The sequence below is a fragment of the Saccopteryx bilineata genome, chromosome 10 (assembly GCF_036850765.1).
Source record: "Saccopteryx bilineata isolate mSacBil1 chromosome 10, mSacBil1_pri_phased_curated, whole genome shotgun sequence".
NCBI classification, from domain to species: Eukaryota; Metazoa; Chordata; class Mammalia; order Chiroptera; family Emballonuridae; genus Saccopteryx; species Saccopteryx bilineata.
Genome location: NC_089499.1, coordinates 52,134,744 through 52,162,737, shown reverse-complemented (window position 1 = coordinate 52,162,737; position 27,994 = coordinate 52,134,744). Strand labels below are relative to the sequence as shown.

Sequence of the window (27,994 nt, the reverse complement as noted above, 5' to 3'; positions counted from 1 at the left end):
CATCACACAACCTGATCGAGGGCGGCAGTCCAGCCCCAGGTTGTCACACGGAGGACAGCTGTGAGCAACTCTTCTGGCTGGAGCTGTGCTGGCTCAGGACAAAGGTGGACGAGTTGCTCTTCTTGCTCACGCTCGTCTCCCCAGGCCGCGAGCCCCTTAGGAAGCTGGAGGAGCAGCAGAGCAGGCGCTGCACCAGCTCATGGAACAGGTGGCCCGTGAAGAGCATGTAGATCCAGGGGTTGCAGCAGCTGTTGAGGCTGGCCAGGAGCATGGCGATGATGAAGGCCGAGGCTGTGGGGCAGGGCACAGAACAAGGTGTCAGGACTGGAGTGGTAACCACTGCTTCCTGAGAAGAGCATTTCCCTGTCCGGGAGCTGGGTCACAAGACGGAGTACTAAGGAGACAAAGTCTGTCTTGCTTCCACACCCTTGCCCTGGTTGTGCACTCAGCCTGCAGCCCAAGCCTTCCCAGGCACAGCCAGCCCTGGGATGCTCCCAGTCCTTCCTCTCCTCAACCACGTCCCCACTGCATGCCTTCCCCATAGAAGCTGTCCTCCTCGCAGCCACCTGCTCATCTATCCTTCACCCAGCAAGGAGGAGCGCCTGCTGCTCAGAGTAGAGGAGCACAGAGTCCGAAAGCTGCCAGACTTCACCTGTACTCTAGCCTGATCTGGGGCAAATAGTTTTAACTCCTCTCAAGCTGCTGTTTCCTGATGTCAAAATGGGAGCAAGAGTACACCAACCTCATGGGACTGCTACACAAATTACAGAGAGCCTAGAACATATCACGGTCATGTGCCAGGCACCAGGCTAGGTACCGGGAATATAAAACTAAAATGAGTAGCCCCACTAGAGGGGACAACATGATTCAGGTGGACACACCAAGAGGGGGTGCAACTCTCTTAAGAGTGAATCCCGGCTGGCCCCACAGAAGCCAGCTTGGGAGCTGACACCTGAAGGGTGTACAGGAACTTCCCAGGCAGAGAAGGGAGGAAGGGTGTTCCGGGGGGCGGAGGGGCACAGGCAAAGGCACGGAGGCCGGAAAGTGGATCTACCTTCGTAGCTGAGAATGTCGCAGGCATTTCTGTGAAGATGCCACTAAAAGCACTGCTTCAACATGACAACGACTCATACAGAATAAAATTTTAAAAAGACACTAAAAGTATATGGAGCGCTGTGTAGAAGCCATTAAATTGAGAACTTATAATATTAAGCTTCAGACAGAACTGATGATCAGAAATCAACTTCAAGACATTGCTTTTCACAATGCAATCCAAGGGAAAGAGACTTCCTAACCCTAAACATATCTAAGTGGAAGGAAAAGAAAATCTGCGTTTCTTTCAATGGATGTAAACCAGGCAAACATCAGATATCTCCCGCCCACAGAGGACAGGCAACACCTCCAGAAACCCAAGGGAGATAATAATCCCAAGAACTCTGTTCAGAACCACATCCTCATGAGTGAAGGCAATCGCAAAGGCTCGGGAAATCCACTAGCCTTCGGTCTTTTCTGAGAAAAGTTTTCAAAAAAGAATTCCAAAATTCAAAAGCTAAATCCAGGAAAGTTTTTCATGAGGATGCTGAAGTTGTGAGATCTAGACACCACCATGGACGGAAGGGGCCTCACAGTAAACCTGACGAGCTCAGGGGAGACCTGCATGGTGGTCCTACAAACCCAGAGACCGGAAAGAACCACAGGGGACCGTCTGAGCCTGAAAATCCCTAACTAAACATGGGTCATGGTGGGCAGTCACATCCTGGGCCTGCAGCTTCCTTGACAAAGGTCAATCTCTACCTTAAGTGAGCCTGTCTATTGTCTTGTTTCTAAGATAACATAGATTCGAAATGTCAGAGGAATGTTCTTTTGCAGACCCCTTGGGGCTCACACGCAGCCCAAGAGCGAGACCGCAGGCCCCCTCACTGTTGTCTTGTCCCCTGCATACACCATCTCTACGTGCTGTAAACATAACCATCCTGTATCCACCAATGTAAAATAAACGTCTCTCCATCTCGCTCTCCATCCAATCGCAGAGACTTCCCCGCTTTGCTTCCTCCTGCCCCTTAGACCTCCACCAATGGACTTCATGTAACCCTCTTACATCTCCTCCTTTGATTCTAACATATAAAACAAAAGCAAAACTGCCGTTCTCTGGAGCGCTTTCTCAATCCGTTGAGATTTTGCTTCCAAGCAACTGTAGTCAGTTTGGCTCAGATAAACTCGTAAAAATTCTCTTCAGGTTTGGACATTTCTTACATCAACACCACCATCAATGCAGAGCGAGCTGTTTGTCTGCAAAGAGTCCCAGCACCACAAGGAGGAGGGCGGTTGTTTGTGAAGCACATTCAGTGGTTCTTAGAGTGGGGTCCCCAGGTCACCCAGGAACTTGTTAGAAAAGCCGCTTCTCGGGCCCCACCCTAAAACTAGGAATCAGACCCTGGGGGCATGGTTGAATGATCTGTTGTAAACAGCCTTCCAGGGGATTCTGACACACACCCCAGTCTGAGAACCACTGGTCTGATTACTTGGTGCACCTGGGACTCCAATAGGCTACAACAGGCCAAAAAAAGAAAACTATCTTGCAAAAGAGAAAGTTTAGAAACTGAAAGAGGGAAATCTAATCTGTACACTAAACTGATTTTTAAAAGAAAAGAGAAAGAACAAAGGGGGGGGGGTCATAATCCTGAACTTTTCACTGTATATAAAAGAGAATGAAACAGAAATGTTCTCTGATCAGACTGAACAAGAAGAAGAGGAATTTATGTTTAGAAATTCTGATGAAATAGCACTGAGACTAAACAGGATGTCTTCAACATCAGTATTTAAAATATAAAATGAAAAAGGCAAAATCAACGCATAAAAGTCCAAATATTTAAAGGTGTTGAAAAGTACACTATCAGACACCAGGGGAAGAACGTGGGCATGTCAGGCTATAAAATGGGAGAGGATGGAGTTCAGGCTTGGAGAGAAAGGCCGGTGCTTTACCTCGCTGTGTAGTGACCTAGCATAATCTTAGCTGTTCATTGAAGCTACTTCCCTCACTCTTGATATTTGGATATTTTAAACTTATTTATTTCATTAAACAAAAGAAAAACTTACATCAACAACAAAGTAAAACAGTGAATGAGTTCCCTACTGGAAGTGGGTGGGAGGAGTCAGGGTCATGGACAGCACCTCTGCCCCCACCTGGTGGCCACAGACCCCAATAACCTGCCTGGCCTGGCTCCTGGGTGACAGATGGCCCTCCCTAAGCTGAACCTGCTCACATCAAGTTGCCAATGCTGAGGACATATTTGGCCTTTTTTTATTTTGACAAATATCCTAATCACCCAAGACATGAATCCATAGGGGTGGGATTTCAAGCCATCAGCAGAAAGGAGAGATGTTTGGGAATAAAAAACAGGGGCTATGGAGCCTGACCTCTGGTGGTGCAGTGGATAAAGCGTTGACCTGGGAACACTGAGGTTGCCGGTTCAAAACCCTGCACTTGTCTGGTCAAGGCATCTATGGGAGTTGATGCTTCCTGCTCCGCCCTCCTCTCTCTCTCTCTCTCTCTCTCTCTCTCTCTCTCTCTCTCTCTCTCCTCTCTAAAAATGAATAAATAAATAAAAATAAAATAAAATGAAAAAAACCCAGGGGCTATGGAGAACATTTCAAAGGGAAAGAGCAGCAGGAATAAAGATACACAGTGAAAACGTCCAAGAGCGGTTGGAGACAGCCAGGGTTGGGAAGGGGAGTTTCCTGGGAGAAGAGACTGGACAGAGCCAGGCTGAGAAGGACCTGGAATCCAGGCTGCGTCTGAACTGCAACTATAGGCAATGTGGAGCCATCGTCTGAACTGCAACTATAGGCAATGTGGAGCCATCGATAGCTTCCAAGCAGATAAGTGACCACACCTCATCTGCTCTCTGCACTTACTGTATCTTGTTTAGGCGTCCACACTGCCCTTTCATAGGACTGCAGGAACAGAAGAGAGTATGAAAGTACTGTCCTTGCATTTCACAATGATCTTTCCAAAGATACATGACAATGCAGCAATGTCATCCATTGCACAGAACAGGATGGTTTTCAAAGCAGCCTTTTCCCCATTTTATAGATAAGGAAATTGAAGCTCAGAGAAGGGAAGTGACTTCCCCAAGGGCACACATCAAGCCATCCTGTTTCTACCTGAACATAACATGTCTGGTTCCTCTTAAAACCAGGTCAGCATTCATACATGTCAGCTTGGGACCAGGCAGCAAATCCTCTCAGTCCCAACACAAAGACACAGGCTGGCCAGGCAACTGTCCTCATGGTGTGATTTGAGGGACAGAGTCCGAGAGAAACTTCCCTGTTCCCATCCCCAGGCCAAGCACTGCCCACTCCCCAAGGACGGTCTTTCTAAACCCGAGATCTCTCACCAGGTCACCATCCTTCCTGGCAGCAGTGTCTCCGGGTCTAGACCAAGGGCCAGCGAACCAACCCTACCCTCAGCTCATTTTTGTAAAACAGCCATGCCCATTCACTCACACATTGTCTATGGCAGCTTTTGCACTTTAAGGACAAGGCTAAGGAGCTGTTTCAGAGACCTTATACCCCACAAGTAAAATATTTCCTATTCGGCCTTTAACAGAAAAAGTTAGACAATCTTGACTGCTATAGGAAGGGCAGATGTTAAAAAGCATAGAAAAGGCCCCGAAAAGGGGAGGGGCAGACCCACAGGGCTCACTCAGCCCATTTCTCCACACATTCCCAGGAGCAGGACTTTGCTTTCAAATTACCCAGGCCTGGCACAAATCCTTTGCAACTGTGTGTTTTGGACAAATTACCTAACTTCCTTTAACCTCAGTTTTTCCATCTGTGAAACAGGAATAATAAAAAGAACTTCTTTTCAGAATCATTACCAAGTTTAATTAGACAGAATTCCAAGTGATCACCATGAGTGCTGGCACTCAACACCTGTAAACACCACCAAATAAAGCTAAGCTATTGTCATTATTACTACAATGATGTATACATCCCCAATAAATGTTACTTTTCTCACCAGTAGCAGAGTTAGCGCCAATACAGATAAAACAACAGGCAGGCTGCTCCCTGGGCTCACTGTGTCTCAGAATCTAAGGAAGTCCAGGGTGAGACACGGGGCACAGGACACTCACACCAGGGTGAGACACGGGGCACAGGACACTCACACCAGGGTGAGACACGGGACACAGGACACTCACACCAGGGTGAGACACGGGACACAGGACACTCACACCAGGGTCAGACACGGGACACGGGACACTCACACCAGGGTCAGACACGGGACACAGGACACTCACACCAGAGTGAGACACGGGACACAGGACACTCACACCAGGGTCAGACACGGGACACAGGACACTCATACCAGGGTCAGACACGGGACACAGGACACTCACACCAGGGTGAGACACGGGACACAGGACACTCACACCAGAGTCAGACACGGGACACAGGACACTCACACCAGAGTCAGACACAGGACACGGGACACTCACACCAGAGTCAGACACGGGACACGGGACACTCACACCAGAGTCAGACACGGGACACGGGACACTCACACCAGAGTCAGACACGGGACACAGGACACTCACACCAGAGTCAGACACGGGACACTCACAGACTTTGGGAAAACTAGGGGGAGAGGATAGTATAAAAAGGCTTTGTATTTATTCAAGTAATTAGCATTATTATTATTAATGGATATGAGATATAATTAATTATATAACTTTTTTAAAGCCCAAGGTCTGTAGACTCCTGATCCCAGGCTGATTAAAGAAACTGCCTTTTGCTGTGGAGAAAAAGGAACCCTCATTCACTGTTGGTGGGAATGTAAAGTAGTACAACCATTATGGAAGAAAGTATGGTGGTTCCTCAAAAAACTGAAAATAGAACTACCTTATGACCCAGCAATCCCTCTACTGGGTATATACCCCAAAAACTCAGAAACATTGATACATAAAGACACATGCAGCCCCATGTTCATTGCAGCATTGTTCACAGTGGCCAGGACATGGAAACAACCAAAAAGCCCGTCAATAGATGACTAGATAAAGAAGATGTGGCACATATACACTATGGTATACTACTCAGCCATAAGAAATGATGACATCGGATCATTTACAGCAAAATGGTGGGATCTTGATAACATTATAGAAGTGAAATATGTAAATCAGAAAAAAACAGGAACTGCATTATTCCATACGTAGGTGGGACATAAAAGTGAGACTAAGAGACATTGATAAGAGTGTGGTGGTTACGGGGGGGAGGGGGGAGAGGGAGAGGGAAAGGGGAGGGGAGGGGCACAAAGAAAACTAGATAGAAGGTGACAGAGGAGAATCTGACTTTGGGTGATGGGTATGCAACATAATTGAATGACAAGATAACCTGGACATGTTATCTTTGAATATATGTATCCTGATTTATTGATGTCACCCCATTAAAAAAATAAAATTATTAAAAGAAAAAAAAAGAAACTGCCTTTTACCCTTTTTTCCATGACTTTAAAAATAAAAAATATAAAAATATTTTTTAAAAAACCACTCAGAGCCCTGGGATTGGGTTGTGTAATACCAAAAAAACTTTAGATAGTCCATTTTAGAAAATTTTACTCTGCCAGTGACGTAAGAAACAATTAATGCTGCCTCCAATAAAAATAACGCCCTCCCCCCAGGACCAGCCTGGCCACTCCCTCTGATTCCTGCCTAGAAGGGAGGGCAATGGGAGGCACTGGTCCAGAGACTGGCTCTCACACCTGGCTGACCTCAGGCTCAGAGAGGAAGGAAGGAGGGGAGGGGGGAGGGTTGGGAGGTAGGAGAAGAGAGAAGAGGAGGAAGAGAGGGAGGAGGGGGAGGAGGGGGAGGAGGGGGAGGGACACTGCCAGATACCTATGCGTCCTTTCATGCTACTCCACTGGGTGCCAGCCCTGGGGACCAGCCCTCGAGGGATTCGCACACACCAGTGGGAAAGAGAAAAATACAAGACACTATTAAACAGGGAGTTGCAGCATTTGGGGGCAGGGCTGGTGGGCCCAAGACTGGAGACCACAGGTGATCTTTAAGGGGGGCCTCAAGGAGGGATGATAAGCAGAAATGGCCATGTACCAAAACCAGACATGCCATGCTGGGCAACTTCACCCCAGAAGACAGAAACAATTCTGTGCTTCCAGTCAGCACTGTGATTCATGGCGGGTGGGCGGCTGAGGGCCACTCCAGGGCATGCTCAAGCCTGCCGTCCGCCCACCAGCCGGCCTTACTCAAGCCCAAGAACACCCTTGTTCAGAGTTCCTGGCACTCCCTCTGCTCAAATTTCCCAGCACTGCTTCAGTCACTGAAGGCCCAAATTAGCCCGGAACAGCTGACATGCAGCTGCCCCGGCCTCTCTGGGCTGCTATTCCTATAGGCACAGGGCAGCGGCCCCTCCCACGCAACACTCAAAACAAAGATGATGTGGCCCAAAACGTCAACAAAGTTAAAAACCTCTGCTTTCACCCAGGAAGGTGGTCACTGAAAGGGCAGTGCCAACGTGAGAGGTGTGCAGTTAAGATGGGGGGACAGTGGGAGCGGGGGAGACGAGCGGCACAGGCTTCAAGCCCAGAGTGCCAAGAGCCACGGCCAGTAGCAGCCAGGAAGCTGGGTGCTGCTGGGAAGAGCCCAGGAGTTGGGGTGTCTGGGCCACAGACAGGGTGCAAGGCTCTGGTGCCGTGGGTCTGGGGCAGAGCCAGGAATCAGCTTTTTTCACAAGTGCCCAGGAGGTTCAGACACTATTGGGAATAGAACCCCTTAAAAATGCTGGCCTGGCCTGACCAGGCAGTGGTGCAGTGGATAGAGTGTTGGACTGAGATGCGGAGGACCCAGGTTCAAAACCCTGAGTTCACCAGCTTAAGCGCAGGCTCATCTGGTTTGAGCAAGGCTCACCAGCTTGAGCCCATGGTCTCTGGCTTGAACAAGAAGTCACTCGGTCTGCTGGAACCCCCCTAGTCAAGGCACATATGAGAAAGCAATCAATGAACAACTAAGGTGCCCCAGCGAAGAATTGATGCTTCTCATCTCTCTTCCTTCCTGTCTGTCTGTCCCTATCTGTCCCTTTCTTTGTCTCTCTCTGTCTCTGTCACAAAAAAAAACAAAAACAAAAACACTGGTCTGAGGTAGGGGTAGTGAAATCTGGCAATGTCTGATGTGAGATGACTGGGTTCAAATCCTAGCTCCACCACTTACTCAGTGTGTTCCTGAGCAGGTCATATCACCCTGAGCCTCAGTTTCCTCATCTGTAAAATGGGGATAAAGCTTCTTTCCCTTGCTGCATTTGGGTGAGGATGAGAGACAAGGCCAGGGACAGGGTCTGGCATTTACCAAGGGGTGGTACTGATATCAGCTAATCCAACTCCTTACTTGACTGAATCTGATGCCCAGACAGGTCATGTGTCCCATATTGTCCCATCACAAGATATCTCCACTGCTCATATGAGAATAGCAGAGGCCCACAGACCACCAGAGACATGCCCCAAGGGGACTTCCCAATGCGATCTGGGGCCCAGCTGCTCTGGCTGGTAGAAACTGAGCTATGGGTCTGACAGAGCACAGTTCAGGCCTCACCAAGCCCCTAGGGGTGAGTGAGCCCTATGGGCTTGCCTTTGCTCCCAACAGTGGCCAGTGCAAGGTGGTGGGGTCATCAGGTGGGCCAGGCCCTCAGGCCGCCGACTAGCCAGCCCCTGCCCCCAGGCCCAGCCCAGTCTCTCCAGAGAGCTGATCTCCTCCTACAGGTCCTCCCACAACTCCTGCTCCCACTCTCCGCCCTCTCCACAACCCACTCAGACATCCATCAAATGGGGGGAAATATGTAGCAAAGCCTCACCAACAGATTTTTTATTTTTACTATTATTAATCAAAACTTTTGGCAAAAAAAAAAAAAAAAAGTCAAGTCACCTTGGGGCAGTAACCCATAGGGAAAATATTAGCACTACCCAAGAACATAAAAGAACATGCAAAGAATGGTCGTTAACTGTCCCTCTAATTACAATTTATACCCAGAAGGGCCAAGCTAAAATCTTTCCTCGGCCAAGAATGATCCGTCCAATCTCCTCCTGCCCACTCTCTCTGACTGCTCTCCGGATCAACGGGCCATCTGAAGGGCAGACCTGTCTCTGAGTGGCCCAGCCCACCCACACCTGGAGCACAGTGTCCCTGTAAACGCTGCACTGGAGGGGCTGCAGTCCCACAGAAACGGGGAGGAGCTCATTTTCAGATGGGAAAACACTTAAAGCCAGGCTTCCTGTGCACTTCAACCTTCTTTCTATACAACACTCCTGACAGATGTTTGGTTGCCCCCAGTGATGGGGCACTCACTTCTTCACTAGGTAGCCAGTTCAACTATTGGAAGGCCGCTTAGAAAGTTCTCATTTCTGAGTCCAACTCGACACACCTATCCTTTCCTTTCTCATGCACCCCCTCTTTCCATACCCCACCTATGTGCTCAACAAGCACTGGTAGGGACCCCACAGGGGGCGCAGCCCTCTGCTAAGCACCGGGCACACACCAGAGAACAGGACAGGCAGTGTCCCTGTTGTGACAAGGCTCACAGTCCACCACTCCCGCCCGAACAAGTCTCTCCTCCACATACCAACCTGCCTGGACACAGAGCCTATTGTCCAGCAGGCTCTTCTTGTACCCCTTCTCCTCCACCCAGGTTCTCAGGAGAAAACTGTCCATCTCCTCCCTCAGGAGTCACTGCAGACTCTCAGAGTCAATCCCAAGAATGCAAACAGGATTGTACACATGCAGAATGGGGGGAGGGAGGGAGAAGAGTGATCCTGATCACATGGCCACCACGTGCCACAAGTTCCGCCACGTCATCCTCATAACAACGCCACAAGTAGGTTCTGGCATCTTCATTACACACAGGAGGAAGCAGAGGCTCAGAGCAATGAAACAACTCGCTCAAGGACACACAGGAGAAAACGGCTGAGCAGCTCCAAAGGCAGGCCAGCCGTGTGCCTCCTTCCCTGCACCCAGGATGTTAGGACCCGCAGTGCCCACCCTCTGTCCTGGCCTCTGCATGGGGGGGGGGGGGTCCCTGCTCTGTTTTGGGGAATTTTCTTGCTCCGATGGGAATCAGCAACTTTGAGAGAAAAAGGGACTATTCTGCAAGATGAATATGTCTCACCTACAAACTGTTCAAAAGGTTCTCCTCTAGCTTCCCGGCATCTGCAGTTGGTGACAGACAGGAGCCACACTTACTGCATGGTGTGTATGGGCAGCGTGTCCCTTCCCATCTGCCCACCTGCCCTCTCCTCTCTCGTCTCTGCCCACTGGAAGGGGAGAACTAGGGACGGAGACTCCAGGTCAGCTCACCATCCCGACCCGCAACCACCACGGCCTGGAAGAACAAGCACACCCCCTGCACCTCCTCCCTCGGAACGTCCCCAGGGCCGGAGTTCTTGGGACCAGCAACCACGTAACCTTCATCAAGTGCAAGGGGAAAGGCTGGTGCCACATCTCTGGCCGTGGAATCATTCTGAAGGCTACACGAGTGGGTCCCAACCCTCCTTATGTGGTCTCCCCAGTCTCACCAAGGCCGAGCTCCAACAGCACGTGGCTGCTTGTAAGCGGAGAGCTCATTAAACTACCACCGTGCCCCTCTTCCTCTCTGGGGGTTGTCCAACACCGTGAGGCTTGACAGGGGCAGCCTGCTCTCACTCAGCACTCGATGTTTTTTCTTCCAAACAGTGGAAATATTGAAGTTGAGAATTTTTCTCTTGGCTTTGGCTCCTATGAAAAAGGAGCCTCTATAGAGGCTTTATTATTACTATTACTATAATGTCATAATTGTCTTCCTTTTTTTCCCACTTCCTCTAAATTCTCCTACATCTACTTGCTCTTGCTGCAGTAACTGAACCTTAGTGCCCCACCTCAAATGACTTTTGGAATGAGGTCAGCTCTAAGCCCATCAGGGCAGCTCTGGGGGTGAATGAAGGTGTAGGGGGTGGGGGAAGAAGGCGTTCAAGGGAGAGTAATGTAAAAGGGGCACCTGGGTTTGCAGAGGACACCAGAGAATGAGCCTCATGGAGACAGGGGCCTGGCATCCTGCAGAGGCCACGAGACCGCTGCCAAGGCTAGTGTGATTTCTCCATCCACTCCGATCTGTAGCCGGCGGTGACGGAGCTTCTGGTTCTGTTTTCCAGAGATTTCTGAGATGAAGCTACTGTCAGGAAAAAGTCCCACATCTGTTCCACTCCTGCCTCAGTCTGAGCCCATTTGCCCAGAGGTTTCCCTGAAGAATATCACACTGTCCCTGAGCCAGATATTTTGCATCTCTTGTAAATCACCTTCCTCTTGGACAGGAGAGCAGGGGCTGGGCATTGATTCCACTTTCCTGATCACCGTCTCCTGAGTAAGTCTAGAGTGTCTCTCTCTTATTCTTTCCTTAACGCTGGCCGATAGTTTCTAGATTGAGTCATGTCTCCAAGGTGACTGTAAACACCATCATTTCCGACCGGCAGGCCTGCTACTTGCAATTATCCAGATTAACGCCAAGCGGGCACAGGATATGCGTTCTAGCTGAGCCCGCATCCACTGGGAACACTGCCTGCCTCGGCCAGGCTGGTGGGCAGAACCCAAGTCCTCCGTGCTCTCTGGGCCTCCCACACACGGACCGGCATCTGCTTCCGGCAACACTGGGGGGTGGGGAGGGATAGGGGTGCTGGCAGCAGCGTAGTCATGAACCCTGGGGTCTGCCTTTGGACTCTTCTCAGAGCCCAGGAGAACCAGGGGGACCTGGGCTTTTCATGGGAGACACACTCTTTCCTCTGAACTAGGAAAAAGCAAAGGAGCGAAGAGAGAGAAGACCTGAGGTTGGAAGAGTCCGCTTCTCTTCCTGCTCCTGGAGCCCGAGCAGGAGCCCATCTGTGCTGAAGGCCTGCCCCCAGATTTCCTCAGGGGAACATACGAACCCAGAAGGCCTCTGGCCCTCGCTCTACCTAGGGGCACTCTCTTCTCTTTTCCTGTGGCTTGTCTTTAAGACAGATGAATTGTCTGGTGTAGTTTTAAAGTGTAGAAAAGATAACTGCTTCACTGAGTAATTACGACATGTGTTGACCACATACTCCTGATCTTTAGGAAGGAAAGTGAGACAGAGGAGAGCAGGTGAGGGGATGGACGACAGGAAGTCCCATGGGAGGGAAACCACTGGGGAGGAAATGAACGGGCGCAGTGAGGGGGCTGCCGAGAGAGAGGAGTCACAGTCCCTGCTGAATGAACAAGCTGAATGCTGAAACGTCCTCACCCTAAAAACAAGACACTAAGGGTCAAGAGGAAGAGGGATCCCTCACTCGAAGTCCCACAGCTTGTAAGGGCTAGACAGAGGACTAGATCCCAGGTCTCCCCATACCCACTCTAACGGAGTGTCAGTCTCACTTCCTCAACAGCTGGTGTTTGAGCACCGCAGGACCTGGGTCTGGTCTCTCTGGAGCCTGTCCAGGAAACTGGGATGGCCTGGTGTCTTATCTTATTTACAACCCCTACTGCTGACTTCTGCCCCACTTGACTCCCCAGTCATGTGCCCCTCATAAGAGACCTAGCACAGGAAGAGATGGGAGGTGGGCAGGAAAACCCAGCGCTCGCTGCTCCTCTGCCTCTGATTGGCTGTGTGACCTGGAGCAAGTGCCTGCCCCTCTTGGGATCCCCTCTCTGGATTCTTGAATCCTCTCTGTTAAGATATGACCAGGGACTGCATGATGAAGTCAGGCTGGCTCTGCTGAGTTCTCATAGCAATTCTCGCCCCTCACAGCTAGACTGGCATATCACAGGTACATATCAAAAGACAGCTGACCTCGGTACTAATGCAAACACTTGACGAACTGGAGGGCTGGGGAAGCCAGGAGTCTGCGGTTTTAGGAGAGAACAAAGTAAAGTTATCCAGCTGAATGAAAGGAGTTTTCAGGTGCACAGGATGATTGTGTTTGAGACTGTTGGGAACAGGAATGATTACTTCAGGAAATGGGCCATTGCAGATAGGGTGACCCCTTGGTCTCTCCTTACAAACATTTGAGTCCCTGGCATCCTAGTATAAGTTTTTTGTATTTTTCCTCAAACAAAAAGGTGTAAGTTATTCATCAACTATTACCCCTCCTGCTCTTTGCAAATTATCAGCAATGAGGCAGCAACTGCCTGGAACTCCTAGTCAACTAGAGACAGCTCCAAGCCCCTAGACCCTGAGCCCGCTGTGCTCTCTGCTCCCTCAAACTCCCTTCCCCATTATATCCTCTCCTCCTGTCCTACTACTCACCCAGACACCAGCCAAGCTTGGACAATGGCCCTTTGCCACACTCAGCCCTGATCTGCACAGTCCTCCAACTAGAGGGCAAGTTCCCACCTAAAGAAATCACCCAACCTCCTAGTTAGAGCAGCAATTTTACAGTTTGCATCCCTGCCCCTCTCCCTTCCCCCACACCCTCAGCAGAAGGGACATTCCACAGCCTTCAGCCTGTCTGCAGCACCCTGTGTTGCTCACCTCTCTCCCACTGCCACCAAGCCAAGGTTAAGACTCATCTCCTCGTCTCCATGATGCCCCGTCCAGCAACTTCTCAGCGCACTCAGTGGGACGAGTCAAGTAGCCCATCTCCCATTACTCATAATCCAAACCAAACCCCATGGGTTCAGGCCGATTGGAACTTAAAATGGAAGTTGAATGCAAAGTGAACTTAAACTAGACAGATCTCGAGCTTGCGCCTGGGGTTGAAAGTTACCTCCAACATTCACTAAACATGCATAAACCCAAGTCATTTGAACCTCAGTTTCAAGGTTATATATGAAATCATAATAAGGAACCATATACCATACATTCCTCATGTAGCCCAAGGACTGTGCTAAGTACTTTATGTGTTCTCATTTCATTGCCCTACTGCCTAGTGAAAACTGGTACTTTTCAGATTATTGCTATTTTACAAAAGAGGAAGTCTAGGCTCAGGGAGGTTACACCAAAATCATTTGGCCAGTGGATGATGGAGCCATGACTCAAACCCAGCTCTGCGGGATTGCAGAACCCGCTTCTCCACACAAGAAGCCCTCAGACCCCTGGGAGTGCGCAGAAGCTGTAAGAGCAGGGCCCTGCCCAGCCGCGCTTGCTCCTCCCGGCCTCCCTCCCCGGCACTACCTTCCTTGGGCGCATTGACGTCCCAGACGCTCCACATCTGCACGGAGAAGAATGGCGTCCAGCACACGATGAAGGCCAGCACGATGATGAAGGTCATCTTGACCGTGCGGATCTTGGCCCTGGAGATGAGCTTGACGCTGCTGACGCGTGCCAGCGCCGCCCGTTCCCTGCTGCCCACCGCCGTGCCCTCGGGACCCGTGGCCGCCCCCGGTGCAGTGGTCTTGAGCCGAAAGTTCTGCCAGATCTTGAAGCTGATGAGGCTGTAGCAGACGGTGAGCACAATGACTGGCACAATGTAGACTGCGAGCGTGATCCATGTGACGTAGGCCTTGGGCCCCCAGGGCTGGATGAAGCCCGCCCAGCAATCGAAAACGCCGTCGGCCACCTCCCGCATGGAGAATATGTGCACCTGCGGTGCACTCGCCACCAGGCAGCCCAGCCACGTGAAGAGAACAGCCAGGCGGTCTGCACGGCGGCGCAGGGTGCGCAGAGGCTGGCAGATGGCCAGGCAGCGGTCGAGCGACATAAGCAGCAACAGGTAAGTGGAAGCGAACATGCCCACCACCTGTAGGTACTTGACCAGGCGGCACAGCAGGTCGGGCCCGTAGAAGCGGAAGGTGATGTCCCACAGCAGCTGTGGCAGGACCTGGAACACCGCCACCACCAGGTCGGCGATGCTCAGGTGTTTCATGAAGAAGAAGAGGCGCGAGTGCTTGTGGCGCGTGGTGCGCAGCGCCAGCAGCACGCACGCGTTGCCGCTCAGCGCCAGGAAGAGGATGAGGCACAGCACCGCCACCTCCACGCGCGCCAGGGCCTCGTTGCGCTGCGGCGGGTAGGTGCGGTTGCCCTCGGACCCTGCGGGCGCCGCGCTCCCGTTGACCGCCTCCGCGCTCCAGTTGGCTTCCAGCGCGCCCTCCATGACCGTGGCCGCCCCTGTTCGCTCCTGGACCTCGGTTCCCTTTGAGGTGTGGTGCGACGGGGCACAGCCCGACGCTGCGTCCCGGCGCGCCTGGGGGACAGCTCCGGCTCCACTCCCGGAGACTCTGCTCGCCGGTATGCTGGGTAGGACCCTGAAACAAACCCCAAGGGCCTTGAAAAGACCACCGCGTTTTTCTCCCAACGCGTGTGCAGCACAAGTGTCCCCTTCCCAGGATCCCCAGAGCGACTGAGACTCGGGGCACCACTTCCGGCCCCGGGATTGCTCAGCTGCCACCCCAGAAACCCCCGTTTGAGGTACCTCCTCTGAGCCACTGGATATGAGCGCGAATGTACCGGACCGCCGGCTCCTGGAGGTATTACTATTCAGTCGTTTCGACTTGAAGGAGGAGGGAAATCATAATCAGCCACTCTGCTCTGGAACTGAGCTGCCCTACTAAACCAGCCACCTTCCCCAGGGATCCCCAAACTAACTACCCCGTCCCAGGACCTCAGCACTGCCATCTCCCGCAAGATCCACAACCAGTCACCTTTCCTAGTAAGCCTTACCCCAGGTATTTCCTCCGGAGATCCCCGACAGCCCTTTCCTGGAAAACTCCACCTCAGGACCGTCCCCCAAACTCCCGTTTCTAAGATGATTACCATCCCCCCAACCCCGAACTTCTACAGCAGCTGCTTCGGTGGAACCGCAGTCCTGCGCTCCCTCCTAGGGAAATCCTGCCTCAGTACCTACCCTCAGGACGCCCGATCGCCGTTCCCAATACCCCTCCCACGAAGATCCTCCCAGGTCTAGACACCTCCCGAGGGAGTCTCCCCAGCCAAGCCGCCTCAGAGGTTCGGGAACCCGACGCCCATCGGGGCCCCCGACAGCCAGGGGCTCTACATCTCCATCCCTCGCCATCCCTTTACAACCTCCCGGAGCACCCGCTGGCGTACAGCAACCGGGAGTGCGTGGTACTCCACCACTTGCACTGGGGTCCTAACGACCCCATCAGTCCCAGGCATCGCATTCACCGGCGGGCAGGACCCAGCTACCTGCACAGAGTCCACAGACTATCCTGAAGTTGGTTCCCTGAGTGGCACCACTGCAGACGGCTCCAAAGATGCTTCAGCTCCCAGCCCAGGTTGGGATGGCTGCTGCTGACAACGTCTGATACTAAGCTGAGGTCTCGGACTCCGGAGCCTCGGCTGGAATCCCCTCTCCCGCAGCCTAGCTGGTGGCTGGACAGGGACAGAAGGCGAGCGCGGAGCGCCGCGGTGGCTGTGCGCGCGGACAGCGTCAGCGTGCAGCGTTGTCTGCGGGTGGCCCGCTTTTCTGCAGCCAGTGGCTGGAGCTGCACCACCACAGGAAACCGCTGGGGGGCGAAGAAGGCCAACAGCGCCGGCCTCCCAAGAGCGAGCGGGTTACCTCGCCCAGCGTTTGCCTGTGAGCGGTAACAAACAGGCTTATTTCAGAGTGGCTTAAAAGTGTAGGAGGGAAGGAACTCGTAAATAACCTGGTTGGTTTCTTCCTTTCTTGGTTTAGAAGCTCTAGACTCTCAGGCAATAAGAGGCTTGAATAGCAGTGTTTACCCCTGAGTAGACTGGTGATGAAGTTACAAAAGCATTTAACTGATATTTCCCAAACGCCTTTGGGCGTTTAATTTCAGGGCCTTTTTTTTTCCTCCCAGGAGCTTGATGTGGTGGATTTAGGAGTGAATTCAACTAAGTCCTTGCTTTGGAATACATTTGTTCATATTCCCATTCATGAGGAATTAGAAATGCCTTCTATTCTAAGCGCTGGGAGAGGTCTTTATTCTTTAGGAAGTTTTTGGGAGAGATCTCAAGAGGGGAAATTATATTTTCATTTTAAAGTAATTCTGCTCATAGGAGGTATTAAATCATTTCTGCCTCCTTGCCATGCTTCAAAATTTAAATCCTAAATGGTGTCAAAAGAAGATTAAATGTTAAAGGCCATTTCTCTAGCTCCTAGCTCCTTTTCTATTCTAAAATTGATTTCTGGAGTAATTTACAATGGCAAGAATTAAGACAGAAAAAAAAAAAAGAGGATTCAAAAATTGAATCCTTTAAAATTCTTTAAATGACTATTTAAAATTTATTAAATGACTATTTCCTCTGATATTTCACTTCTCCTCCTTTTAATTGTACAGATAGAATTGAGTTAGCCAAAGATCCACTTTCCTGATCCCACAATTACAGTCCTGTGCCAAGATACCCTGGTGGCAGACCCTGAGGCATCCTGGTGCTGGGCTCTGGTTAATTGAGCCTTCCAGGATAAACCCAGGAATTACAATTCCTGCAGCACTGTGAAGGGACAAAAGGCAAGAGTCCGGACACATACAAGAAGCAATCCCAGAGCACACAACTAAATGGAAGTAAGTGAAACAAAGAGTTGATGCTTCTCTCTCTCTCTTTCTCTTTAATGGGAAAAAAAATTTAATTCAACTGAGTAATTTTAAAGATTGTATTGGCTTTATCTAACGATTCATGAATTGAGCAGCAGACAGAAAGCGGCTCAGAGGTACTGTTACAAATGAAAGACATAAGCAGAAGGGAGCGAGGAACAAGGGAGTTATACTAGGCACAGAGCAGGTTGGCTATTGAAGGGTCACTTTCCCTGTAGGGGAGGGCAGGGGTTTATCAGGCAGATTACCTAATTAGTGCTGTCAGGTGATCCCTGGATGGTCTAAGATTCCACCTCTGGAAGAATGAAACTGTTATTAAGTTAAGTCTCAGTTTGGCAATGTAGGGCTTAGCATACGCAGAACTCCATCTGGGGCCTATTGTCGAACTTTTAACAATTTCAATTAATAGTATCTCACACATATTACAGATCAGGGGAGGATGAAATGACCCTGAGTCTCCATCTCCCCATAAGTAAAATGAAGGTAAGGCCATTATTGTATATACAGCACTTCAAAGGCCCCGGGCACCGCAGAGAAGGCACTCTGCAAACATTTATTAAATATAGAAGAATAGAGTGGGGGAGTGGAGCAAGAGAAGAAATAAATGTACCCAGGGCAGTTTTGTTTTCTTGAGAGCAGTATTATGCCACCTGAGGAAGGTTTGCTGCCCAGGGTATGACCTGTCCAATGCCCACTCTCACCTCCTGGAACTGGGTCTTGAGTTTTAGTATCTTGGTTATTTCCCAGTTCTGGTACATTGATTTAGACATGGATCCACTGAGATGGCTTCACTCTTCAGACAGGGTAGAAACGAGCCGTGAGCACACCCAGTTCACCCTTCCCTGTGCCAGCCCTCACCACCCCCCACCCCCAGCGTGGTCTCTCAGTGTCTGCTGGGGCCTCTGCTTGGGAGGGCATCTGAGACACTCTCAGGCATGAAGAACATATTTTAGCAAAAATCTTCCTGCCAGCAAACTTGTCCCCCGGCCTGCTTACATTTTGCAATGCTGTCCGGATGTGGGGACATCAGGGCACGTGGGGTGTCCTGGGAAGTTCATGAGGCAATACCAGGCTGTTGTGTCAGGACACCAGCTTCTAACTCTCGCATCCTTCTTCTAGCCTGTGTCACTCGGGGCCACTTCTCAGCCTATGCTTAATTCCCATGTTCCATGGAAGGTGGGGAGGGAAGAAGGAGATCTGCATATTGGAAAGTGCTCTGAACTTTGCAGCAATAAGTTCTGTGTCTGGGTCTTCCACATACCAACTGTGCGGCCTGGGAGTCTCTCAGCAGCTCGGTTTCCCCGGGGGGTGACCTCATGGGGCTGTGTGAGTAAATAAAACTTCATTCACATGAGGAGTGCTTTGCAAGCAGTTAAGTATTGTACAACTGAGTCTGTGTTCTCATGCTGACACTCCTCAGCCCAGGACCATACTGTGAAAAGAGTTCCTCATCCAATCAACCTCCATCTTATTCACCTTTCTGGTTGGAGTAGAGTGTCTTTTCAATTCAGTTAGACAAAGCGTGTGTGTGTGTGCGTGCATGTGTGTGTGTGTGTGTGTGTGTGTGTGTGACTGTGCCAGGCATGGAAAGTAACTCCTTTGAACTCTAACTGGTGTGATGGGAATCCTAAATCCTGACCCGTTCAGGGAAGCCCTCTCTGACCACCTGGCCCATGGCGAGTTCCCCCTTTTCTCATCTCTGCTACATGAGTGCAGAGTCCACTTGTAATGTGAATGTGCTCAGGCTCTCCAGGCAGCTGTGCCTGGCATTATTAGTCTTGTACATTAAAGTCCTGTATACATTTACCCACCGTCTTTCCTATCATACACACCTATCAAGAAAAATACGTCAAGAAAATGATTAATGGATTACCCAAGAACATCCCTCAGCAAGTTAATCACTAGGGGCAGACCTGTGCTTTTCTGTGGAAACCAGCATGAGGAGGGCTTTTTGTGAGAAAGTGTGTTATTCTCACGTGGGTGCCATTCTTCCAGAGAAGATGGATGACAGAGATAAGCATGATGCTTCTAATTCCACAAACATGCTCATTGACAGTGGATGTCACAGCAGAACTATGAAGGAAGTGGCATAAAAAATTGCATTCTCCCTTGGTAGACACTGTTGGCCTAGGTTATGGCATAACTAGAGAGAAAAGCATTTTTGGGGAATAATAGACCTTGGAATGAAAACAGACTGTTCTTTTGCAGAAGAAAAGGTTTATTGAGAATCAGGGTCTTTGGAATTTGTGACTTCTTTTGGAGGAGCAAGGCCTCGCAGAGTGGAGGGTCAAAGTGGCTGTTACCAAAACAAATAGAATCACTGGGATTACCGTGTCTGTTTCACAGAGGAGGACCGTGAGGTTTAGAGAGGGCAGGGGCTTGCCCAAAGCCACACAGCTGGTTAGAAAAGGCCAGCGGGGCTGGCATGAAGCATGGGACAAACACAGAGAGGCTGGGGAACCAGACCACATAGTCTGGTGGTCCTGGTGGGGACTTTGCTCTCTGTCTCCGAGTGTCCAGAAGCTTTGGGGGTTTCACTGAAAGAGAGCTGTGATCCGTGATAAGCATATGCATTGTGGGGAGGGGGGCATGGATTGGAAGCAGGCAGATCAGTTAAGAGGTTGTTGAGAATGCAACTGACCTGAGTAGGGTGGCCCCGGGTCCACCAGGACTGACCTGAGTAGGGTGGCCCCGGGTCCACCAGGACCTGCCCAGGATCCTGCTGCCGTCAGAAGTGAAACTGGACCACTACTCCAGTTCGCCCAGACCCAGCCCCCTGTGTCATGAAAGGCCCGCCCAGCACTGACTGCTCTGGAGAGTAGAGGGGTGGGCTGAGGACAGGGATCAGGACAACCTGAGACAGTTCCCTGGAATTATGCGAGGTCAGTCTAGATTCGCACAGGACACGCAGAGAAAACACAGCTCTTTCTCCCCGTCCGCCACCCCTGCCCGTCTCTATCAGACCATCTCTGGTAGGGTGGGGAGGGAGCCGGAGGGAAATTCCACTGACCTGACAGCTCTAAATACAAAACCATCTCAAGCCTCAGGCAGCCCATCTCTCCTCCTCCACCAATTCCAACAGGCCCACTCATTGTTCTGTCCTATTTAAGAAAAAAAAAGAAAGAAAAAAGACATTTCTTCCCAGAGGGGTAACCTTTCCTCCTGGACTGTTGACCACATTTTGACAAGATGTACTATTTCCTGTGCTCTGTTATGCACAAACATTCATTTAATACATATTTTCTAAGCACCTATTGGGTGCCCAGTGGAGTGATTCTGAATCACAGACCAAAAGACAGTGAGTCCGGAGCTGCACTCCACCAACCAGTGCTCTGAGCACAGCGATGTTTTGAGAAAAGACAAGCAGAGGGTCCAGAGTCTCTGCCTGAGTTGAGTTACAGTTCCACCAGGAACGCATGGCCCTGTGTGGCCATAGATAAGACCCCATGCCTGCCTGACCTCACTTCCTGTCCTTAGACCATCTCTAAGGTCCCTCACAGCTCCCACTTCCTATCATTCTCTAAGTCTGGGCAGCAAAACATGCACAGTGAAGCAGCGAGCACAAAACAGACCACCTGATGAAGCACGCATGGTACTAACAGGGCTCAGGCACATAGTAGGTACTCAATACACACTAGCAGAAAGAATGAGTGTGTGCTATATGGGAAAGGCTAATGCACTCTATGGGTCTACAGGAAGAGTGAGTCCAGCAAGTGAAATATCAGTTTTCACCTACCAGACTGGTGAGAATGGAAAAGGAAAGGACCTTGGGGGCTGAGGAGGGTCTGATACTCCCAACTTGCTGACTGAGGGGAATGTATTTTGGAAGAGCCTCCTGCAGAGGAAACTGGACAATATGTATCAAAAGCCTCAAAACATGGATACCTTATGACACAGCAATTAGCCCTTCTATGTGATGTAACTTAAGGAAACAATTGGGCAAACAAGCAAAGAGAGGTATATAGGTGTTAGTCAAGCACTGTAGGAAACAGTGAAAAGGGATGAGTGAAACAGGACTGTTGCTGTGCACATCCAGTGAAAAGCTATATAGGGGTTTAAAACAATAGGGTGGATCTGTGTTAACTGACATGGAAAAGTGGTGTGTGTGTGTGTGTGTGTGTGAGAGAGAGAGAGAGAGAGAGAGAGAGAGAGAGAAGAAGAAGGAGGAGGAGGAGAAAAAAGAAGGGAAGAGGAGGAGGAAGAAGAAGAAGGGAGGAGGAGAAGGAGAAGAAGAGGAGGAGGAGGTGGTTGTAGTGAGGGGAGGATGGGGAAGCAGAGGAGATGGGTCTATAAAAGATATTACAAATTAGCAGTTATCTCTGGATGGTAGTGTTAGATAGGACAAGAGTCTCAAGGTCTGGGCAGTTTTAAATGTTATTTCTTGATAAATGTTAAAATGTAGCACAGTATTTTGCAGATACAGCAGTACACAGCATAGGCTGACAAGAACTAAACTGGTCGAAAGGAGCCTACTGCGAAGAAGAAATCAACATGTACTTGACCAAATGGTGTATATAAGCCTCCCTTTAGGGGAGGCAGAAGTTTCGATATAAATCCCATTTCCTTTACTAGCTGCAAGTAAATAAAACTACCTTGCAACAACTGCATCTCATTTTCTAATAGACCACCCCACGTGGTGAACCCCTGGGATTCTGTAGCAGTAGGGCTATGGGTGGTTTAAATATTTTGGTTATCTGCATCGCCTGATGTTCATAGTGTATATGGATTATTTTTGCAATTTGTAGAGAGGAAATCTATTTCCAAAAAGCCTCGTGACAGATCAACCTATCTCCATCCTCCACTAGCTGCTCTGCCTTCACCATGGAAAGTGTTTTCCCCAATATGCCAGAGAAGTCAGGGCATTTCCTGCAGGTGTCCCCAAGTATCTTCTGCCAGCTCTGGATTAAGTGGGGCTGGGCAGCCCAGTGGGAAGCACAGCTTTACAGGGACCCTGGTCCTGAAGCTGGATACCCTTCCAGAGGCCACAGAGAGAACGGAGCGGCTACTTTCTCACGCCTCGCTCTTCCTCAGTTGTCCAGCATTGTCAAACACGCAGCGCATTCTCTCCACTGGTCTTGTGACACTTCATGAACAGTATCCTAGAGGCCACCTCCAGCAACAAGTCCTCACAAGAAAGATGTACCAAACGCAGGCAAGACAGCCAAGGTGCCCGTGTCCCCGGGGCAGACCTCCTAACAGAGCTCTTCCCCGAATGAGCAACAGCTCAGAGCTGACCCAGGATTCCTGCCCTGAGGCCAGGACCCAGGCTTCCAGATCAGGACTATGAGGAACAGAGACACACATCTACATTCACTTCACAGCGGGTGAACCGAGGTGTGGGAAGGAAGGAAGTCTTATTCAATGCCACCCAGTGAAATAGGGGCTGAGCTGGGATCAGGACACCAGACTTGGTATGATTAAACTCCCCACCACCCAAACTGCCTTCCCAATACCAACTCCTAGCCCTTAGCAGACTCTTCTTAATTCTGCCCCGCAGTCCCCTCTGAGCCCTGGCCCATCTTGTCTGCCTCCTTTCCACCCACACTGCTCAGCTCCCCGCACTGGCTGTGGCTGCCCAGCCCCGTCCCTGGACCAGCCTGTGCGCCCCACCCCCATGCCCTTGCTCAGCCCCTTTCCCCACAGGAAGTGCCCCTCATTCATTTCTCTATTAAATCTCACACCTTGCCCACTTTACAGATAGAGAAACTGAGGATCACGCCATGAAATTATTTGCCTAACATTGCCCCATTAATTGGTATCAGATCACATCTCTGAGTCCCTCCGAGTCTGTTACCTTTTTTCCTGAGAACTATGCATTCTGGACCATTAGACTAGGGTGCTAGGGAGTGGGCATTGCCTTTTCTCCCTCCAAAATGGATGGTCCTGAAGCCCCAGCTCCCCTGAGGTTCCTTCTCCCTGCTTTTGGGGGCCCCTGAAGGCTCAAGGACGGCAGAGGATTCAGCGAATTGGTTCACGCAGGGTCTCCTTGCTAGACGCACAGCCCCCGGAACCAGCATTGCACGGAGGAGTCAGGAGGGCCTGGATTTAAATCTTGATGCTGTCACATACTAATGGTGTTACCTTGAGAGACATCGCCTATCTCTCTGTGCCTAGTTAGCTAACAAGCGAGGATAGTGATAACATCTACATGCTCCAGTTACTAGGGCTGCAAAACAAACTGTCCCTAATGTAGTGGGGGGTTTTATTGATTGATTGATTTGAGAGAGAGAGAGAGAGAGAGGAAGGGGGAGAGGGCGGAAGGGGAGTAGGAAAGGGGGAAAAGGGGGGAGAGAGGCATTCAGCCGTTGTTCCAATTGGCTATACACTCATTGGTCACTTCCCGTGCGCCCTGACTGCGGATCAAACCTGCAAGCTCGGTGTTTCAGGACGACGCCCGACTGAGCTAGCCAGTCAGAGCCTAATGTAATGTTTCAAATCAACATTTTGCTCGGGAAATGATGGTTTGGCAGGGTTTGGCCGGGCTTGGCAGGGACAGCTCGCCTCTGCTCCATTCCCCATCAACCAAAGAAACAGGAAGGCCAGGAGGTGGAGTCGCCCTCAGGACTGTGAAGGACAGATTGCCCTCTCACAGATGGCAGGTGACTCCGGTCAGGACCCCAGCTGTGGCTGGGGGTCAGAAGCATACGTGTGGGTCCCTATGCTGTGTCACAGCACGGTGGCTGGATTCCAAAGGCAAGCATCCTCTCTGTCTGACAGACAGTCAGACAGAGAGACAGGTGGAGGTAGACGAGGAGATGGAGAAAGACAGAGAAAAACAGACGGGGCAGAGATCAAGGAAGAAGCCCTTATCTCCTTCTATGGCTAAGCCTCGGAGTCACACCGCATCCCCCACCACAGGCCTGCTCAAAGTTCCTCCAGTGTTGGGAGGAGTTGAAACAGACTCTGCCTCTCACAGGGAGTGGCGAGGGGCTGGGGGGGTGAGACCAAAGGTAGTGCTGTGCCAGTTTTTTGAAAATACACAATTATACCATGTCATCAAATTGTTCAAAAAGCTTTGATAAAATAAAAGCTAGATATATACCCCCATGTTTATTGCAGCATTGTTTACAATAGTCAAGATCTGGACACTGTCCAAGTGTCTGTCAGTGGATGAGTAGATTAAGAAGCTGTGGTACATATACTCAATAGAATACTATGGGGACATGAGAAAGAAGGAAATCTTACCTTTTGCAATGGCATGGATGGACCTGGAAATTATTATGCTAAGTGAAATAAGCCAGGCAGAGAAAGAAAAATATATGATCTCACTTACATGTGGAATCTAATGAACAAGGTGAACTGAGGAACAGAATAGAGGCAGAGTCACAGGGAGCAGAGGGACAGCTGTCAGAGGGAAGGGGATGAAGGGACGGGATCAGAGAAGGTGAAGGGGTTAGTGAAACTATATATTCATAACACAGAGATACAGATAACAGGACAGCAAATCCCAGAGGGAAAGGCGGAGATGAGTTAGGGGGAGGGAGGCAAAGGGGGTGTAATGGGGGGCACATGGGTGGGGGATGAGGGTGTTATATTGAGTGGGACACTTGAATCCATGTAAACACAGTAAATTAAAATTAATTAAAAAAAAAAAAACGGCCTGACCAGGTGGTGGCGCAGTGGATAGAGCATCGGACTGGGATGCGGAAGGACCCAGGTTCGAGACCCCAAGGTCGCCAGCTTGAGCGCGGGCTCATCTGGCTTGAGCAAAGAGCTCACCAGCTTGGACCCAAGGTCGCTGGCTCCAGCAGGGGGTTACTCGGTCCGCTGAAGGCCCACGGTCAAGGCACATGTGAGAAAGCAATCAATGAGCAACTAAGAAGTCGCAACGCGCAACGAGAAACTGATGATTGATGCTTCTCATCTCTCTCCGTTCTTCTCTGTCTGTCCCTGTCTATCTCTGCCTCTGTAAAAAAAAAAAAAAAAAAAACGTAGTAAGAGCTAGGCTAGTGCCTGGCACGTGGTCACCACCCAGTAAGCAGTCGCTGTTATGTGGCTGCTGCTGCCTACAGGAATGCCCAATGCCCAAGAGTCTGGGACCCACAGGCTGGGAAGCGATGGCTGTGCCCAGGAGATCAGCTGGAACCTGTCCTTATACTCAAAGCCAGAAAGCTCGAGGTCCACGTCACAGTCACCCCCATTTGAGTGAACGCGGGGCCCATGACAAGAGCACTGGGAGACCATGCTTGTAAGTATGCCATGTGCCCCCACCTCACACAACCCATCACACCCCAAATTATTGTCCAGTATCCCATATTAGAAGCCAAGAGTGTTAGTCCCACAGAGACCGCCCAGTCCTAAACAAGACACAAAGCACCAGAGCAAGTGAGAGCGTGGCAATGAGAAGGGAAACCCCTGCAGGCCAGTGAAGCACAGCACAGCGTCCAGGTGGTCTGGGACGCTTCTGCCCCACCAGCAGGCCTGCACTGCCCAGCTCTGGGCCAAACTGTGACAGGGAAGTCTGTCCTATCTTAACAAGTCTCCCCAACCCCTGCCAGTGAAGGTCATGCCACTAAAATTCTATCTGAAAAGAGCCACAAATATCACTGCTCCCAGAAGCATCTATATTTTGACCTCGGGATGCATGTATCTCTAATGGAGGAAAATCAGGCAAGTGATGAAAAAGACATAAGGACCCCTAGGAGCCCCTGACTCCCCAAGCCAGTGCCTACACATCCCGGTGGTCCTGAGTGTCCAACACGGCACAGCCAGGCTGCCAGGAGCTGAAATAAAGACAAGAGAATCATAAACACATTAAATATTGGAGCCAAAAAGGATTCCAAATGTCCTGTCTTACATTCCATTTCTCAGAGAATAAAGTTGAGGTCCAGAATGGATCAGGACTGGGTCTGGTTTTTTCTCGGTCCTTACAGGGCCTGGACCTCTATGGCAGAAGCTCTGCCTTGACAAGTCTGGGCAGTGAGCCCTCTGGGTCCTGGGCCTGTGCCACCTGCTCCAGAGAAGTTGATTCAGACTGCCTGGAACTGGGTGGGATGGGGGGGAGGGTTGAGATCCTGGGTTCCAGCCCCTAGGGCATATCCAACTACTTAATTTTCAGGGCCCAGTGCAAAGTGAAAATGCAGAACCGCTGCTCAAACATTATTAAGAATTTCAAGACAGTGACAAAGTGTTAGGCCAGTGCGGGGCCTCAGAGCGTGGGCCCTGTGCTAATGCACAGTTTGCAGGCCCTTGAACCAGCCTGCCCAGCAGCTTCCTTCACACCACCCACTTTGCCTCCTAACTAGCTCTTGAAGCTGTCTCTGCAGTCCTATCTCCATGCCACTGCGCCACTCCAAGCCGCCACTCACACACTCCCTGCACGGCTGCAACCCGCTGCCCCCTCCCACCTGCTCTCCATACAGCAGCCAGAGTTACCGCTTAAAACAACCCCTGTGATGATGTCATCCTCTGTTGGAAACAGTTCAGTGTCTTCCCCCTGCCCTCAGGGTAGACCGACTGCTCTAACGTGGCCCACAGCCCCACTGGGCTGGCTGGGTTCGGGGCCACCTTGTCTTGCACCAGCATCTTTCCAGGACTCTGCACTTCAGTCACTGCCCCCATAGCCAGGACCAAGTTCATATCCCAGCAAACCCACCACGCTCTCATCACCCCATCAGGACCTCTCCTTCTCAGCCCTTTCCACAAGGGTGATCGCACCTATGTTCCTGTGGGTTTGAACTAAGGCCCGTCCCCCAGGGAAGAATCCAGATCTGGCTGCATTCACCGCTGTACTGTGTGCGCTTAGCGTACTGCGTGTACACAAGTCACATGTTGAAAGGGTTGACTGATGAACCGATGCCTGCCCCATACATGGAAATCCGGGACTGACAGTGTGTGAGGCTGGTCAGAGGGGACAGGGGAAGTCTCCTCCAGTATAGCAAGATGACAAGAATCCTGTCCTTGAACAGATGTGAGGCTTGAATGAGACTGCAGAAAATGCACCTGGCACAAGAGAGGTGTTCAATAAGTGTCTATCAAAGGTTTGTGGAGGCCACCGTAGGGCCTGGGGCAGGGGACATCATGGGAGCTCTCCTCTCTTTCAAATCCCTTCTCACAAGTATCTGGGATTCAAGGAAGAAGCTCTCAGATTCACTACTTCTACTGATGGATTAGAGATGTCATGCATTTTCCCTTCCTGAGGAACATGCATCTACAGAAGGACGTCTGGTACTAACTTGGGTTGCACAACACCCCTCTGCCAGGCTGTGCAGGAGGCGCGGGGCAGAGATGCAATCACTCACAGATGGATTTTAGGGGGGAATTATGATGATTAATAACAAAAAATAATAAAGGCAAAATCAACAGGGGTTTGAACTCACCATGTGTAAGACGCACCCTTTTTAGAAAAATTTGGGGTCTAAAAATGGTGTGTCTTATACAGTGGTTGTAGATTTTTAACTTGCATTTCCTGCTTTTTTGTGCTTATTTTGCAGTCATTGAAGACAGTGATTCGTCATCAGACACAGATGAGGACAAGCTAATGGACGGGAGTTCTGACAGTG

At 50.5% G+C, this 27,994-nt stretch overlaps 1 protein-coding gene across 1 annotated transcript; it reads right to left on the bottom strand.

Annotated features, from left to right (window-relative positions):
* Nucleotides 1-43: 43 nt before the first annotated feature.
* OXTR (oxytocin receptor) lies at nt 44-15,085 on the bottom strand. Its single transcript, XM_066245150.1, has 2 exons — nt 14,152-15,085; nt 44-291 (listed from the first exon to the last, which is right to left on the bottom strand). Exons 1-2 carry the CDS (start codon nt 15,068-15,070, stop codon nt 44-46), a joined length of 1,167 nt encoding a protein of 388 aa, XP_066101247.1. The 5' UTR covers nt 15,071-15,085.
* Nucleotides 15,086-27,994: the final 12,909 nt, after the last annotated feature.